The sequence below is a fragment of the Syzygium oleosum genome, unplaced genomic scaffold (assembly GCF_021117445.2).
Source record: "Syzygium oleosum isolate NSW1041296 unplaced genomic scaffold, Sole_v2.1 Sole_v2.52, whole genome shotgun sequence".
Classification (NCBI taxonomy): domain Eukaryota; kingdom Viridiplantae; phylum Streptophyta; class Magnoliopsida; order Myrtales; family Myrtaceae; genus Syzygium; species Syzygium oleosum.
Window position 1 is genome coordinate 1,037,711 of NW_026607536.1, and position 17,349 is coordinate 1,055,059.

At 40.8% G+C, this 17,349-nt stretch overlaps 3 protein-coding genes across 5 annotated transcripts; 2 read left to right on the top strand and 1 right to left on the bottom strand.

Moving 5' to 3' along the window:
- The first annotated feature begins 584 nt into the window (after positions 1 to 584).
- On the top strand, positions 585 to 5,730 carry LOC115679753 (dihydroorotate dehydrogenase (quinone), mitochondrial). Of its 3 annotated transcripts, none has more exons than XM_030603447.2 (11): positions 585 to 1,029; positions 2,148 to 2,230; positions 2,314 to 2,637; positions 2,853 to 3,108; positions 3,328 to 3,408; positions 3,481 to 3,588; positions 3,675 to 3,704; positions 4,494 to 4,631; positions 5,023 to 5,060; positions 5,144 to 5,243; positions 5,374 to 5,730. In XM_030603447.2, the coding sequence occupies exons 1-11, from the start codon at positions 895 to 897 to the stop codon at positions 5,446 to 5,448; spliced, it is 1,368 nt and encodes a 455-aa protein (XP_030459307.2). In that variant the 5' UTR covers positions 585 to 894; the 3' UTR covers positions 5,449 to 5,730. The 3 variants fall into 3 exon arrangements, with proteins under 3 accessions (XP_030459307.2, XP_056163367.1, XP_056163368.1); XM_056307392.1 differs by having other exon boundaries at positions 2,425 to 2,637; XM_056307393.1 differs by having other exon boundaries at positions 934 to 1,029; positions 2,367 to 2,637.
- Positions 5,731 to 6,610: 880 nt separating this feature from the next.
- On the top strand, positions 6,611 to 11,312 carry LOC115679738 (guanosine nucleotide diphosphate dissociation inhibitor At5g09550). The gene is made up of 13 exons (XM_030603429.2): positions 6,611 to 6,847; positions 7,043 to 7,105; positions 7,196 to 7,279; positions 7,500 to 7,607; positions 7,738 to 7,910; positions 8,027 to 8,138; positions 8,891 to 8,971; positions 9,055 to 9,117; positions 9,224 to 9,325; positions 9,457 to 9,581; positions 10,042 to 10,252; positions 10,719 to 10,793; positions 11,086 to 11,312. Exons 1-13 carry the CDS (start codon positions 6,761 to 6,763, stop codon positions 11,137 to 11,139), a joined length of 1,338 nt encoding a protein of 445 aa, XP_030459289.1. The 5' UTR covers positions 6,611 to 6,760; the 3' UTR covers positions 11,140 to 11,312.
- A 2,692-nt stretch (positions 11,313 to 14,004) lies between these two features.
- On the bottom strand, positions 14,005 to 16,349 carry LOC115679727 (uncharacterized). The gene is made up of 2 exons (XM_030603401.2): positions 16,197 to 16,349; positions 14,005 to 15,596 (listed from the first exon to the last, which is right to left on the bottom strand). The coding sequence occupies exon 2, from the start codon at positions 15,576 to 15,578 to the stop codon at positions 14,058 to 14,060; it is 1,521 nt and encodes a 506-aa protein (XP_030459261.1). The 5' UTR covers positions 15,579 to 15,596; positions 16,197 to 16,349; the 3' UTR covers positions 14,005 to 14,057.
- Positions 16,350 to 17,349: the final 1,000 nt, after the last annotated feature.

Consider the following 17,349-nt stretch of genomic DNA (forward strand, 5'->3'; position numbering starts at 1 on the left):
GAACTTTTCTGCTTGACCTCGGGCTCAATCAACCCGGTCTCTTTGGGCCTAGCGAGTATCACAAAAAGCCCGACCCCAACCGCTCGTCCATCCACACCCAATATGGGTGATTAATTTCAGGGCGAATAGATTTCCACCCTCAAACTGGAAACAGGACCGGGCAGGATAGATTCTATGTTTGTGAAACCGAAAACCGACCCACCTGATCTTGGAACCGATGATTTCTTCTTCTTTTTTTGGATTTCTTCTATTTCTTATGATAGTTTCCTAAACATTTAAAAAAAAATTACTAATTAGGATTACTTGCATGCGGCCCTACTGATAAAGGGATCGGAGAATGAATATGTTAATATCATAAGTGTAAGTTTCGATTCCCGTGCTTTGCCAAAAAGCAAAGCCAAAGTCAAAAAAAGAAAGAAAGTAGAATTAGAGAGGATGGATAAGGTTTCAAAAATTTGGAATTGAGAATCGGTTCGATTTTTCAAGAAATCATCTAGAACCGTAGGTCCAATCTGGTTTCCAAATTGAATCAAGGCCGATGCACACCTTTCACCGCAACAGACCCGGATGGCCCCGACAAATGGAACCGGGTCCGATGTTTCCAAAAGCCTAACGCGAACGCTGAAAAGGTGGGGACAGCTCGCAAGTCGCACGATACACGAGCGTGGGGGCGCGAGGAATCAGGGTTTTACAAACAACCTCGGCCTCTCTCTCTCCGTGCGCTAAAACCCCTCACCGTCTCCTCTTTCACCTCTCTCTTTCTCTTCTGTAGCTCCCCCCCCCCCCCACCCTATCTCTCCCAATTTCTTGCAGTAGCTTCTCGACTTTCCCTGCATGCATTTCTGAACTAGCTCAGCTGGTTGTTTGGCTTCAAGTCGTCGTCGATTCGGAGTCATGGCTGCGAGGGCTTCAAGGAAGCTCATTTCTGATTATATCACCAAGAGGGCGATTTCGAGTTCCGTCGGGAGCTGCCGGCATTGCTCTTCCGCTGCGGAATCTTCTCCAAAAATCCCGCATTTCTCCAAGAAAGTGAGCTCAAAGTTCTCTCTTTTTTTTTTCTTTTGTCCTGGGTCAAATTTGTGTAAAAAAGGCTTGCTTTTTAGCATTACCCTGATCAAACTTTCATTTTGGGCGACTGAGTGAAGTATTTGCTCTAGGATTCTTGTGTTTAATTTGTTGGCCTTCGGGTCAAAAATGGCGATTACGACTTAGCGTTGTGATTTTTAAAAGTTGAAACTTGGCTGCTGAACCTGGGTTTCATAGTTCAAAATTGGTCACCGATCTTATGGTTAGGCCTCTTTATGACTTTATTGGCATTGGAAGAACTAATTATTACTCGGAAAGTAAGAATTGGCCAAAGACGGATGGATTTAGGACCGGAGACAATAGATATCTAGAAGGAATGAAACGGAAGTCGTGCGAACGCAAATATAGCGATTCCGATGCAAGTGCAAGTTGAGTTCTGTTAGCATGAGTTAAAGCTAAGCATAAGTTATTGATAGAATCTGCCAACCTGTAATTTTGACATCATTTGGTTTTTCAAATGCTGGTTTTTTAATGTTCTTCTGTCACTATCTGTACATGATGCGTTAAGGAATTTGAGATGTCAGTGGGCATTGGACTGCTATTACCAAAGTAGGTTTGTCCAGGGATAGTTTAAGCTTTTGTCATATTTCCATTTTCTTGAAATTAATTTAAAATTTCTTCTCTGAGGAAAGTAGTTCTGTGTTTGGCATAGTCTGGAAACTAGAGATAGTTTACCCTAATTTTGGCTCTTCTGTGCTTAATTTTCTCTGTTGAATAGTTTTCTGAACTTATTGTTGCCTGTTGGAGATGAGAAGTTGATTATTGCCTCGCGACGCCGGTGCCATATAAATACCAATCAAAATGCTTCTCTCTAACATATAACTTAATATGTTGTTGTGTAAAGTGCAATTTGCCTGTTTAATTCAGCATGTTCAAATGTCAGACCTGCTCAAGCTTTAATTTGCCTGTTTAACATATAACAGTTATTCAGTTCCATTGGATTATTACTTTTCCAAAGATCCTGCTCAAGCTTTAATTTGTCAGACCACATATTATTCTCATTGCAACTTTAAAGACATTTATGACTTTGACATGTAAAATTGGTCTCAAAACAACTGTAGGGGAGATTGCTGACGGGAGCCACTATAGGCCTGGTTATAGCCGGTGGAGCTTATGTGAGTACTGTAGATGAAGCAACTTTCTGGTACTTGTCGTTCTTTAGATATATTTTGAACGTCTCTTCATTTTTGGCTATGAGATTTACCTTTACATCATTTCAATTTCCAGTGGATGGCTGTTCTCAGCAACCAAACTAGTGAATCCGTTCTTTGCTCTTCTAGATGCTGAGTTTGCCCATAAACTAGCTGTAACAGCTGCTTCTCGTGGCTGGGTTCCTAGGGAGAAGCGGCCTGATCCGGCAAATTTAGGGCTGGAAGTTTGGGGAAGGAAGTTCTCCAATCCCATAGGCCTTGCTGCTGGCTTCGATAAAAATGCTGAGGCTGTTGAGGGTTTACTAGGGATGGGCTTTGGATTTGTAGAGGTGGGCTCTGTCACGCCAGTACCACAGGAGGGTAATCCAAAGCCGCGCATCTTCAGATTGCGTGAAGAAGGGTGAGAATTAATTCATTTTCTCATTGTCAATTTGATAATGATGTTGCTGTGTTAATTTAGGCTATTAAGTCATCTTCTACATAAAATTCCCCTGGAATTAAAGGGTGAATGCCTTATAAGCAGCACGGAGTTTCTTAATATGATTGTGTAAACATTTCAACCTTGCCTTTGTTTCTTTGAGGATATTTATACCTTCCTTTTTTATTTATGAACAGTGCTATCATAAATCGCTGTGGCTTCAACAGCGAAGGCATAGTTGCTGTTGCTAAGCGACTGGGTGCCCAGCATGGTAAAAGAAAGTTGGATGAGACCTCAAGCACATCCCCTTCATCCATTGAGGAAGTAAAACATGGAGGAAAAGCTGGTCCTGGTATTCTTGGTGTAAATCTTGGGAAAAATAAGACAAGTGAAGATGCTGCTGCAGATTACGTACAGGGGGTCCATACATTATCGCAGTATGCTGATTACTTGGTAGATAATTTGTTATGCTTCATGAGAATTTTCATTTGTGCAAGTTGCATTAGTTCTGGCCTGCAATACTACTAGCTGGCCTTGCTTGATGCGGTGATTAATAAGAAACTCTTAATTATACTGAGAATGCGTCCGTAAATCATGGTAACCTGGAATTTGAGTCAATCTTGATCTTCTAGGAACCATTGTTTTGACCATTCACATGCTGTTTGTTTGCAGGTTATTAATGTTTCATCACCAAATACTCCGGGATTGCGTATGCTCCAGGGAAGAAAGCAGTTAAAAGACCTTGTTAAGAAGGTACAAGTAGTCTGAGTTTACTCTAAAATACCATTATTAGATGCAGGTCTTGTTAATATCATATTTCTTAAGATTCAAGCTGCTCGTGATGAAATGCAATGGGGTGAGGAGGGTCCCCCTCCTTTACTTGTTAAAATTGCTCCTGACTTGTCTCGAGAAGACCTTGAGGACATTGCAGCGGTATGCAGTTTTGTCCTACTGTTTAACATGCTTTTTCTTATTTCTTTCATTTAACGTTCTTGATGTCTTTTTGCTCTTCATTACAGGTAGCTCTTGCTCTCCGCCTGGATGGATTGGTAAAATTTCCTTTCTGGGCTTTCCAATCGTCTTTTCTCAGTTAGATGTGGGTTGGTTGAATAAACTAACCTCACATGAATATAATCGTAGGAAGTCTCTTTATAGTTGTTGACTGTCAATTACTTCATGCACAGCTGTAGCAGAAATATGGAATCAATTGAATAGAAAGAATCAAATCGGAAAAGTATGCTTTGCTCTACTATAAATTTAGATAGGACAGCCACCTATGACTCAGAACAGTTAGAAGTTTCTACCATGAAAAACAAATTTTTTTGTGCTTCCTGCATGACACATTGAGGGGTTGGAGCCAATAGCAATGTTCTTTACCAATAAAACTGCCAGCTACCAAATGGCTATCATTTCATGACTTCTTAAATCTGTCACACTTTAGAGGAGGGCAATAATGGATGCCTGATAGATTCTTGCAGTGCTTAGCCAGGAAAGATATGTTGAGGACGTTTTTGTTCCAACTATAGCTCCTTGTAACAAGTTTCAGTCCTCAAACTATTCATCAATCCGGGGCATTGCCTTTCCCTACTAGTCTTCACATTTTGGGAGTAGAAACTGTCCTGAAAATTTTCGGTCATGCTATACTTGAAACCCTATTTTAACTACACGTGATTATTATACATGTCTACAAAATGTTCTCTTATAGTGCTGTCTTATCAATATAGTATGCGTTGAGTAACTGCTGTCGGACAGTGTTATTTTGTCTTGTTGCTATGCCATTTTGAAAGACCTTGTTTAATTTGTCTAGATTAAACTACACTTCTATTTTTTTTCTCTAGATCATATCAAATACAACCATCTCTCGACCAGATCCTGTGAACAAAAGTCCAGTGTCTGAGGAGGCAGGTGGTTTGAGTGGCAAACCTCTCTTTAACTTGTCTACCAGAATCTTGAAGGAGATGTACATTTTAACACGGGTATGTTGGACTCTCATCTCTTGTGTGGCTTATTTTATCGATGCTGCTTGATCGTTTGAGAATATGGACTTATTCATGGTTAGCATGATTGGAATCGGTGGTTTTGGCTCAAGTAGGAATTAATCAGATGCCCCCACCATTATAGTCGTAAAGGATAAAAAATTACTTTTTGGTGGGTTTTGGGCTCTAGGCATTGTTAAGAATGCAAAAGTGATCTTTTTACTTGTGGATAAAAGATATGTGCCTTTTAAACACTCACATATGGCAAGGAGGATGCCAATTTCCAGTGTACTGTACGACGGCCCTTTGTATGTATCGTATTGTGCATGGACAACTTGCTGTGGTCTTATTTCTTGCGAATTTGCTTAAACTGTTATTTATAATTTTCCAGGGAAAAATACCTCTGATAGGCTGTGGGGGTATAAGCAGGTAAAAAGCTCTTTTGGCATCATGTTGTCAGAACTATTGCCGGCATTCTCGTTCCTTTCCTAATTTTGTTTTTCCCTAATCAGTGGTGAAGATGCATACAAGAAAATAAGAGCTGGTGCTTCTCTTCTTCAGCTTTACACAGCATTTGCTTATGGGGGTCCCGCCCTAATTCCACAAATGAAGGTCTGTTTATTAGGCTATTTCTTTTACATGAGATTCTTAAGCATTTACATCTTATCTATTCAGATTCATCATTTTTCTAATTTCTATCCATTTTTGCTGTCCACCTTGATGTGCTTGTATCTTCACCCAGGCTGAATTGTCGGAGTGCTTGGAAAGGGATGGTTTCAAGTCTATACTCGAAGCAGTAGGTGCAGATTGCAGATGATTAATTTGAGGCTCGTATCATCAGGCTTTGAGACAACGCTCGTCAGAAAGAGTTAGACCTTTTTTGTCCATGGGTTGGTCATTTAATCTTTGTGTTTTATATAAATCTGGAGCTTTTTCTAATTATTCGCTCCATTTTTCCCCTTTAATTTCTCTGAGGATTTGTATGGTGATTGGGACTCTGGGAGTTGTGTATTTATACCATCCCATGTATGCGACATCGTCAAAATTCTTCGATGTATTTCAATTTTATTGAGTGGAGGGCAAACAATGCTTCTTTTCTTGGTTTTGCGGGGCTTGCGTGGTTTGATTCTCTTAATTCGGTAGCTGCATGTGTAATTTGTTGCGATTTTCACAATTTCGGAGGCACTGTGCAAAAGTGACCATGCTATTCTTTTTGGGCATTGCGATAGCAAAGCTAATATGTACCAGCAGGCAGAAACATGCGAAGGGTATGCTCAAGTTACTTGCATTAACCAACAATTTCTTGCCGATTGATATGACAATCGCTTATCAAGAAGTAAAGGGACAGAAAGTTTTGAAATATGGTACTACTGAGCTATTGGCTCATCTCATCACATATGGGATGAGTCCATGCACCAAATAATGCCAGAAATAGTATGATTTTCACTAAAATTTGTTTACTAAGGGATTTTGCTAGATCTTATTATTAGAAGTTTGGGCAAGTGAAATCCATGAACAAAGTGATTGGTTCATTTGAATACACCATATGACATTGCCAAATCACTTTTTTAATCAAAGGTCCCGTGAAATACTCTAGTTGTTTTTAGCATCTCTCTTTCGCCGAACACTATCACAAATCTTGTTGAATTAAATAATGGAGCTACCAATAAGTAGACGAATTTCTCTAGTGACTTTACAATGGAATTGACTGGCTTGTACAACGGTTTTTTTTTCGTGCTCTATCTAAATTTATGGACTTGGAAAAATCAATTCATGTCATTGGATTTGATCAAGTCATCCAATTTATAAAAAGAAAAAAAAAACGAAAGTTTTAGTTTATGTAAAGTTATATCCTCTCTAAGACAAATGATTTGCCCTTGTTCTTATTCATCTCAGATTCATTCCCCGAGTCAAATTAAAAACCACACAAACGGTCTTGGAATTCTCCACTTGCCTCATGAAGCGGAAACATAGCAGCTTTTCCCGCTATAGACCAGGTCTCCTTATGTCGCAAGAAACATATTAACCATCACCCACATCACCAATCTCTCCCCTGTCAAGGCCAACAATAGTCACTTCCCTATTTCCATTTCGCAAGCTCCATCGCCTCGAAGCCGCGACCGACCACCATGGACGAGGAGTATGACGTGATTGTTCTCGGGACGGGTCTCAAGGAATGCATTCTCAGTGGCCTCCTCTCTGTTGATGGTCTCAAGGTATGTAATGTCAAGTTGAGATCTTTATCTGTTGTGGTAGTTGATCAATTGAACTAAGCAAAATCTGTTATTAAAAGTTCAACTTTTACAATTTTCTGGAATAAATTTGATTTGCTTTTAGATATTTTATGGACGTTTCGCATTGATCTTATGGTATCTGATATGTAGTTCACTGAGTTTTGTTGATCAAAACAGGTCCTACACATGGACAAGAATGACTACTATGGAGGCGAATCAACCTCGCTCAATCTTAACCAGGTGAAGCTTTTAGCCTTGTATTGAAACAAAAATTGAGACTGCTTTGGCAATTTCATAAATTGATGATAAGTCTTTTTCTACTGCAAATAGCTCTGGAAACGTTTCAGGGGAAGTGACAAGCCTCCAGAAAGTTTGGGACCAAGCAAAGAATACAATGTTGATATGATTCCTAAGGTAGTGACAACATACAATCTCGTTAAGCTTTTTTTTTTTTATCTCTGCTCAAATGCCAGTGGTCCCTTCTTAGAAACGTTGGAATTGCATCATCAAAGCACTCTCCTTTTAGCTTATTCTGTATCTTTATAATATATATTTCATCCATCGGTTTGAAGTTTTTTTGAATGCACTGCATTGTTACAATGATAATTTTTTTTTTCTTACGTGCTTTTTCCAGTTCACAATGGCTAATGGTGCTCTGGTGCGCGTTCTCATTCACACGGATGTCACAAAGTACCTGAACTTCAAGGTTGTGGATGGTAGCTTTGTGTATAACAAAGGAAAGGTACGAAAAATGTGCCTTCATATTGCAATTTTCATTCTTTCTAGTAAAGAATCTCTTAAAATTTGAGAAGTCATAAGACGTACTATTCATGGTCTGAAGTGAGATTAATACAAGGCCATCTTGCCTCTAGATTTATAAAGTTCCAGCCACTGATGTTGAAGCACTGAAATCGCCTCTAATGGGGCTTTTCGAGAAGCGACGAGCACGAAAGTTCTTCATTTATGTCCAAGACTATGAAGAAAATGATCCGAAATCTCATGAAGGTTTGGACCTCAACAAAGTTACAGCAAGGGAAGTTATCTCGTATGTTCCTCGCACTTTTCTGTTGCATGAGAATTTGAAATTTTCATGCATCCATAGGTATAATTGTATAATCTCTCTCTCTCTCTCTCTCTCTCTCCCTCCTTTTCTTTTGGCAGCAAGTATGGGCTAGAAGACGACACAATTGATTTTATCGGTCATGCCTTGGCACTTCATATTGATGACAGTTATTTGGATAAGCCTGCTATGGATTTTGTGAAGAGAATGAAGGTTCAACTTTTCCTCCACCATCTTCCTAGCGATTCCCTATATAAAAGACTGTTCTAATTTTTTCTATGCTTGATTGAGTTACAAATGGGACTGCCATCTGCAAAATGAAGCAGATCTCTTAGGCATTTTCAGTTAATATCAGGCGATAGACACAATCTGGTATATTGCCATATAGTTTGACTGATGACGTGAAGAGTGATGGGTTGAAATTATCCAAATAAGCTGACAAATACCAAATGAATGGGGGACTGAACAAACATTGTATTATGGTCGAGGATTTTGGTAAACTTCATCAGAAGATAAGAGCTTCATCTGTACAAAGAAAATAATTAGTGCACTCTGCCACTTGTAGATATTACAGCTATCTCTTCGTAGTACGAATGGGACTGCCTTCTGCAAAATGAAGCGTATCTCTTAGGCATTTCAGTTGATATTGATAGGGCGATAGATCCAAATCTGGTATATTGACTAATAGTTTGACTGATGACATAAAGAGTGATGCATTGAAAAATTAAAAATACGCGGACAAACACCAGATGATTGGGGGACTGAACAAACATTGTATTATGGCCGAGGATTTCGGGAAACTTCATCAGAAGATAAGAGCTTCATCTGTTCAAAGAAAATAATTAGCGCTCTCTGCCATTTGTAGATATTCTTGCTATCTCTTCTTAAATGCTGCTGATTAATAAAAACTCTTGGCCATAGCCATATGATGGTAATCAGCGCCCTTTGCTACTTGTCATCTAAAGCTCTATGCAGAGTCTTTGGCACGTTTTCAAGGAGGTTCTCCTTATATCTATCCTATGTATGGACTTGGAGAATTACCTCAGGTTTGTCCTCAACCTTATTGCTCTTTCATGCATCAAAACAAAGTATAATGTGCTTTGCAGTGACATACATGCTCCATTGCCAGGCATTCGCACGTCTTAGTGCAGTTTATGGTGGAACTTACATGCTTAACAAACCACAGTGTAAGGTCAGTAAGTGGATATATGTTTATACGAAGAAAGTTTAAACTTTTCTGAGTGAAGTGAATTGTCAGAGTAAAGGTAAGATCCAATTTGTTCAATGTGAATTGACAGGTAGAGTTCGATGCGAGTGGGAAAGTCATCGGTGTCAGTTCTGCAGGAGAAACTGCTAAGTGCAAGAAAGTTGTTTGTGATCCATCGTATTTGCCTGGCAAGGTAAGCTCTCACATTAAGTCAAGTAGAATGAAAAAGCAGAATTTTGGCATAGGTCTCCTGGTAAGAAGGCATTATTGCAGCTCTGTGATCATATTGATTATGTGCCTTTTGCCTTTGGCTTGACTTCATAGGTCAGGAAGGTCGGAAAAGTCGCTCGTGCTATCTGCATAATGAGCCATCCAATCCCGGATACCAATGATTCTCACTCAGCTCAAGTCATTTTGCCGCAGAAGCAACTTGGTCGTAAATCAGACATGTACGTCTTCTTCGCATGTTGTAAAAAATAATTGTCACTGGATCCCTTGGGATATGGATTAAAGTTATAGAAGACCTCCTAACCTTGCTTTTAAGTTATACAAGACCTCTCTGTCTTGCTTTGCATGTTTGTCGGCGGACTCATGGTTCACAGCAGATACATTCTAGCCTAGACAAAAGCATAATATACATGTCTGACCAGAATTATGATAGGAATATGAAATGCCTACACCATCTGAAGATATAACTGGATTGGTTTGAGATGGCCTCCACAATAATGGCATCCTTTATCATGTGGAGGCCGTAAAACTTTTGGCAGGAAAAGCTTGGCATATAGAACCAGTGCCCTGTTTGTGTCCTCCTAGGTTTAATTCGATCAAATATTCATTACATGAGAATCGATTTCCAAATAGATAGATAGAAGTTTATGATGTGTGTTTCAACTTGCAACTTTCTTTCAGGTACCTGTTCTGCTGCTCCTATGCTCACAATGTAGCTCCAAAAGGAAAATACATAGCTTTTGTGACTGCTGAAGCAGAAACCGATAACCCTCAACAAGAACTAAAACCCGGTATCGAGTTACTTGGTCCCATGGATGAAATATTCTTTGATATATACGATCGATATGTGCCCACAAACAACCATGAAGTTGACAACTGCTTTATATCAACTGTGAGTGGATTTTCCTGTCTCCTTCTCTAGGCATTTTTACTTTGGGTGAAATTTTATTAAGTTATTTCATAAGAGAGCACAAACTTAAGTTCAGAACGAAACACATTTTAGCTCTACCCATACCAGGTCCTTCATTTATTCTAATCAAAAGGAGGTCTAGAAATCAAGATTTCTAAGCTTGGGATAGTATTTTGAGTTTCTATAGATCTAACAAGTAGTTGCCTTCTTTCGCCAGGGACACTGTTTCCCAAACTGGTCACTTTAGTTGCAGAATTGGTACATCTTCTGAGTATAAAATAGCTTGGAACTGAAACTTGGTGCATGTTTCACATACCTAACGATTCAATGAAGTAAATAGCTCTCTTGGAAGGACAGTTTTTGCTGATATTGATGGCTTCGAATGTCTTGCTTTGGCTTTGCGTTATGCAGTTGTTAGATTTTTCACTGACCAGCAGAAATTTTGCAGAGTTATGATGCATCTACACATTTTGAGAACACGGTGACAGATGTGCTTGCGATGTACAGTAGAATTACTGGAAAGGTAACTCAACTTTATACTTTTCTCACTTGTTTGTAAAAAACTGTAAGAACGAGGATAATATAGAGTAGTACAACATTGTCCCTATTAAGGGAAGAAAAAAACGCATCTGAAAGCAGCACAGGTTTCTCTCTTTTTGGCATATAGAGCTAGATGGTGCAAAATTGCACAGCCATGGTGATTATACATATCCTAGCAAGTGTATGTAATTAACAAGTTAGTAATGACAAAAAATGCTGTCAAGAGAGGATTAATCATCTTATACTTCGATAACGCTGGTGCTTCAACATTGCAGGTTCTCAATCTTTCCGTTGACCTGAATGCTGCAAGTGCTGCCACAGAGCAATGAGTTTCTTGAAATGCTGCCTTTGCTATGGCTACCCTGCACGGTGACCTGAACTTTTGCTGCACATGGCAATATTTTTGGTTCCTCTAATCCGTTCATCTTATAATTCAGTAAAATTTGATATTCAGAAGCACATTTATCTCAGATTGTTATTTCACTACAATGTTTCTACACAACCACTCAGAAAGAGGAACATCATTAGCTGAGATACGACACTTTGATTCTAAAGTAGCAGCCCCTTGTGTTCACGAGTAAAAGCACAGAAAACAGTGGAGATCCTTCCAATGCACACATCTTACGAAGGTGCATTTGGTTAAATCAGCTAGTGCTTATTCCAAAATTTCGTGTGGCGTGGGTGCTCACAATATCTAAGGTGAATATGCAGAGACATTTCAGAAAACCAAAGAAAGGCAAAGAGGGAACAATTTGATAGTCAAGATTCAGAAGTATAAAGATAAAACTTGAGAATGGCTATATCCCAATGTCGATTTAATCATCTTCGCACAAGCTCACTCAAGATGACAGGTCAAGAACATGATGCTCCAGGGTGAACTCCGAAAAATTGAATACATGTATCAAGGCACGAAGGTTTCTTATTCCACAACAATGAAAGCGCTTTTTACTCTTTTATACTCATCTGGAAAAGAACATCTTCTATTCTAATGGATTCGGATCCACAACCGTGGAAGAGGGACATTTCTAAGGCACAACAATGATACAGTACAGCCTTCTTAATTCTTACAGCACTAGTGCACCAAGCACGACAACACCTCATGATGTCTTAAAATGATTTTAAGACTATCTATGAAGTTTTTATACTTAATTACGAGGTCTCGTTGCAATGTCGTGCGGTAGTGCTAAAACTGGGTCAATCAGTGTAAGAGAAGAAACTAATCCGCATTGCCAAAGCCCCAAGTTGAATACAGCGCCAGGTATTCAAAGCCTTCATAAAGACTATATTTAAACGCAGGGGTGAAAGAATCAACTCTTGTTATGAGTAATTCATTAACGCAGATTTGGTTGAAAACTAAACCAACCTTTCCACTGGCTATCTGCAAGTACAAATGCAATGCACCTTCTGGGAGAAAATTTCAAATTGATACCCAAAGTGAGGTCATTTTCTAAAAAAGGGATCCAAAATGGACATAGTACCAAATAAGGGCCTGAAATGCCCAATCAATCTCAAATAGGAGCCCGGAATTCTCAATTAATCTCAAGTAAGTCGAGTTCGGCCGGTCAAATGCCTCGCCCGGCAAAGCACGTACGTATTCGGCGACTGAATAAGAGTAATTTCGTCTTTTACTTTTTAATTTTTTTTTTTTTTCTTTGCCTTTTCTTCTTCTTTTTTCCTCTTTTCCCTCCGGCCATAAGGCCGGGCGGAGGGCCGGCATCGGGCTCGGCGTCAAATGCGTCGGGCTCGGGGCGCCCTCGCCAGGCTAGGAGGGCGAGTTCGCTCGCCGGTCAAATGCTCGCGGCCGACAAGCATGCCGACGTCGGCGAGGGCGACCCAAGGTCGAGCGACAACAACCCTTGCTCTCCGGATTCGGCAAGGGTCAATTTGCCCCTTTTACTTTTTAATTTTTTTTTGTTTTTCTTTGCCTTTTCTTCCTTCTTTTTTCCTCTTTCCCTCCTCGCCCAACATAATCGCCAGGCCCCAGGGAGGTGGCCCTCGCCTAACGCCGCAACCTCGATCGGCCCGGCTATGGCCGACAAAGGGAAAGAGGAAAAAAAGAGAGGAAAAAAAAACAAAAAATTAAAGTAAATTATTCCGGCTCGGGCCAGCCCTGCCAACGAACTCAAGCCCTTATTTGGACTAATTGGGCATCGGGCTGCCCTCGCTGCACTTATTTGAGGACGGCGTAGTTGCCCTTGACGTGATCCGATATAGTTGCCATGGGATTTTTCTTTGTTTTTTTTTTTCTTTTTGCCCAGCCCCACGTCAGTGAGGGCCCTCACGGCGTCGGGCGAGGCCGAGCGGCGGCCCTCGCCGCCGCTCGCCCTCGGCGAGGCGAGCCCCGGGCGACGAGGCTCGGTCGAGCGACAACAACCCTTGCTCTCGGCTCGGCGAGCCCCTCGCTTCGAGGCAAGGGAGGGTCACCCGAGGCTCGCCTGGCCTCGAGCGAAGGGCGGCGAGCCTCGCCGCTCGCCCGCCGGCAAGTTCGCCCCTCGCCCAACCATGGGGTCGCCCGCTCGCCTCGCCCGGCCCCGGGCAAGGGTAGCCCTCGCCCAACACCGGCGAGTTCGACCCTCACCCGACCATGGGTCGCCCTCGCCCAACGCCGGCAACCTCTGCCGGCACTGGCTATGGCCGACAAAGGGAAAAGAGGAAAAAAAAAAAGAAGAAGGAAAAAAAAGGAAACAAAAAAATATTTAAAAAGTAAAAGACGAAATTACTCTTCAGGCTGCGCGAGCCGCGGGCGCGCTCGCCTCGCTCAGGCGAGGGCGAGCGAGGCGACTCGGCCTTAGCTGACGTCAGGCGAGCCTTGGCGGCGGCGGGGCGGCTCGCCTCGACGCGGCGAGGGCCCTCGCTGACGCCACGGCGAAGGGGGCCCCAGCCGGAGGGCGGAAAAAAAAAAAGTAAAAAGAAAAAGAAAAAGCTAAAAAGACGAAAATGCCCATGGACAATGTATATCGGGTAAATGTGTCATAACAAAGTTTAGTTGTACTATGTCTATTTTGGACTCCTTTTTGAAAAAATGATCTTATTTTGGGTACTGATTTGAAATTTTCCCCCTTCCAGGACCCTCACAGTCCCAAACATAAAGTTCATCGGGCAAAAATGATGGCAGAAATGTCTGCCGGCTCTCATATTTGATTCGGCAAAACACAATTTTTTATGGAAAAAAAGTAACATATCTTCCCCAAATAACACAGAGGCAATGAGGGACTATAAGTTCTTAATACAGATTTTAAGCTCTCTCTCAAGCGGTGTCCTCCATCTCTTCGTCGCTCAAATCAAGATCTGCCAACAACTCTTCCAGGGGAACAGAGGGTAGATCTCCATCCGTTACAGACGCCACCTCAGATGGCTGGTAATCTCTGTTTCGGTATAGTGATATGTTGAACCTGATATCAGGGTTTTCCTCGAGATCTCTCAAGAATTCTTCATACTCGGTGTTCACCTTCTCCTCATCAGCCCTGTTTCTTGTCTCGTCAACCTCCATATTGAGAGATTTAAGCTTCCACGAACGAGGCTTGCCGCGTTTCCTCTGGCGTTTCTCTTCATAGCTCTTCTTTACCAGAATTGCCTCGGGGAGACTGAGACCTTTGTGTTTCTCCAGCTCCATGTCATTTGTATTTGCACTATAAAGGTCATAGCCGAGGGCGTAGTCACCAGGGCTCAAAAGATGACCAAGATGTGTCCTAATGGAGAAAATCAGGTCATTCTTACCGAAATCTGATACACGAGCCACCTGCGCATCAGCTAAGGCATACCTTGAGCCCCCAATATTAACCTCAGACGAGACCAACTCCACGTCTAACACAATGTACTCAACAAGCCGTCGACTAGTAAGCAGGGACTTAAATGATGTCCTCCAATATTGGTCAGCATCTAAGAAACATTGCCTCAGAGTAAATGGATCGAGTAAGGCAATGCTGTTGGTAACCTTTGAACATATAACAAGAGGACCAAAATTTCCCAAACTCACTGCAACTTTAGGAGGCAGACAGATAAGGTCCTCACGACAGATCGGACTTATCTCAACCGAGAAAGTGTGCTTGTAGTTGTAGTTATTGCTCTTCGTATCATGAGACACAAGTTGCTTGTCACTGCGACTCCTCACCGGAGCAACTTTACTAATGAATTCAACAAACTTCACACCATGGCTGCGATTGGCAAAGAAAAAGTCAATTCCTTGATCCATCTGCTTGATTTTTATGGCATGAGCTGCAGCGTCGTGCTTGAGTATCAGTTGCTCCAGGTAAAAGAATGTCCTTCTGTGAGAAACATGCTGCCTTAGCTGAACAGCAGCAACCCACTGATCAGGGTTAGCCTGAACCCTGGAGCAGGACTCACACATGTGCTCTTGCTGAACATACTCAACGACATAGGCCTGCTCGAGTATTGCACCATTTAGAACCTCCTTCTGAACTCTTAGCCTCACCTTAATCCTCTTGGAGTGAGGTTCAGTCCAGACAAATTCAGCATGCACTAACCTGACTCTATTCATATTCTTCAGCCTCTTGACACAAAAAGTCAAAAGCTCCTTCGACTCTAACTGCGCTTTAATCCATGTTCTTGGAGGCTGCAAGTAGGTATCACATTCAGGACAATGAGTAATTATAACATTCTTCTGTAGACCTTCTGTGATGTCAACCTCAGACCGCAAACATTTGACGCACATATTGGCAGCATTAGGCGCCATTGGAATACCACATTTGCAGCACAAAACGCTGCCCACAGTTTGCTGAACCGTAAACATGCCTGCTTCTTCAGCCATGCTGCTATCTGCAATACACTGAAAATTCACAGATAAAGACATTAGAACACCAGAAAATCCAGAAAAGATATCAAAGCAAGACAACACATAGGCATATCAGCAAGCCGGAAGAAAAGCAAACAAAAATACTCATCAAACTTCCAGCTCCATACAATTGACAAAAGTCAAGCTTTAGCTCGTTCCCGTGAGAACAAGACTGTGGGGCACGGATTTCTGAAACTGAATCAAGTTTTCATTTTCGGGACTGATTATCGCCATAACTTTGTAAAAATTCAACTGGGTTGATTGAAAACCGTTCTCCGCAGTCCAAAATTCAGAACTTTTTTTTCATTCAAGCGATCAGTCTAAACTCCCAATCACAACGAACAATACAAAATCCGCTTCAATGATCCCACAATCCTCAACTATTCGGGGGACATGGGCGACAACCTCATAGATGCTCCTTATCTCAGCGAAAGACAACAACACATGAACAAGTTGAATTCGACAACAACTGACCCAACAAGAGCAAAGCATTGGGACACGGGTTTCGTTCGGAAGAGACAAAAAATGAAGAACCGAGGAACAGAGACACGTAAGGACACATCCCAAGAAGATGAAGAACAGAAAAAAACAGACCTTTCTTGAAGTTGACGGCGCGATGCTCAAGAGGACGGTGGAGCTTGGTTTGAGGATTGCTGAAGAAGAAGAAGAAGAAGAAGGAAGAGGAGGAAGAAGAAGGCAAATTGGTCTCCGCCTAGGGTTTTAAGGCGGTCTTACATCTTAGAAGGGGACACGTAACGGGCTAAAAGAACACCGAACAAAAAATAGAGAAAAAAAAAAAGAAAATTATAAAAAGAACTGAAAATTAGGCTAATTTTTACATTATGACCAATGTCATAATCTAGGTATATTATCTATGGGGTGATGACACAAATGATATATGAACTGTGGTCCCTCAACTTTAAATCTGTTTGATGTGATTCTTGAACTTTAGCCCAATGTATAATGTCGTACCCGAATTTTTAATTTATTTAATGTGGTCTCTGGACTTTTAGTACATGTTCAATTTAATCCTTAGGCTGTATGAAAATATTTAATATTGTCCCTGAACTTGAATGATTAGAAGGACAACAGTGAACATTTTCATACAATTCAGTGACTAAATTGAACATGTACTAAAAATCATATTTAACAAATTAAAAGCTCAGGAACGACATCGTGCATTAGTCTAAAGTTCAAAGATCATATTAAACAAATTTAAAAATTTGGGACCACATTACCATTTATGTTGTTTACCCTTATTTATCATAAAGCTAATTATCTAATCTACGTATAGTATCTATAATTATTGGAAGAGGGTTCCCATCCTTCATTTTAGACAATCAAATCCCTTTATTTTCCCATGAATATTCTTTAATATCTTAACTTAGATATGTATTATTTGTGGACCAAAATGTGAATTTCAAAATTGTTAACTATCCTTGGGTTTTATTACTTCAATCTCTTTTGCCACTTTCTCATTCTCATTCTCATGCAATGGATCTGCATATCTACCATCGAATATATTACTTACATCTCTCATTCATTTTCTCATTCTTGTTTCTTCTCGCTATATTTAAATTTCATTTTACTTGGTCTAAGCCTATTTTAAATTTAGGAATCAAATAGAACGTTCGAAGGTTCCATAATTTAAGTTATAAATGTGCACAATCTTGCATGTGCAAGAATTCTAGTTATTATTATCTGAACTCGTGTTAGAGATTTTGTTATTATTTACGTAAAATTTAAC

Excerpts from the sequence above, each read along its gene's own strand:
- LOC115679753 (XM_030603447.2), top strand. The coding sequence starts at position 895 with ATGGCTGCGAGGGCTTCAAGGAAGCTCATTTCTGATTATATCACCAAG. Across the intron at positions 3,109-3,327 it reads CGCAGTATGCTGATTACTTG|GTTATTAATGTTTCATCACC; the intron begins GTAGATAATTTG and ends GTTTGTTTGCAG. Across the intron at positions 3,409-3,480 it reads TAAAAGACCTTGTTAAGAAG|ATTCAAGCTGCTCGTGATGA; the intron begins GTACAAGTAGTC and ends ATATTTCTTAAG.
- LOC115679738 (XM_030603429.2), top strand. The coding sequence starts at position 6,761 with ATGGACGAGGAGTATGACGTGATTGTTCTCGGGACGGGTCTCAAGGAA. Across the intron at positions 7,106-7,195 it reads CCTCGCTCAATCTTAACCAG|CTCTGGAAACGTTTCAGGGG; the intron begins GTGAAGCTTTTA and ends TACTGCAAATAG. Across the intron at positions 10,794-11,085 it reads ACAGTAGAATTACTGGAAAG|GTTCTCAATCTTTCCGTTGA; the intron begins GTAACTCAACTT and ends TCAACATTGCAG.
- LOC115679727 (XM_030603401.2), bottom strand. The coding sequence starts at position 15,578 with ATGGCTGAAGAAGCAGGCATGTTTACGGTTCAGCAAACTGTGGGCAGC.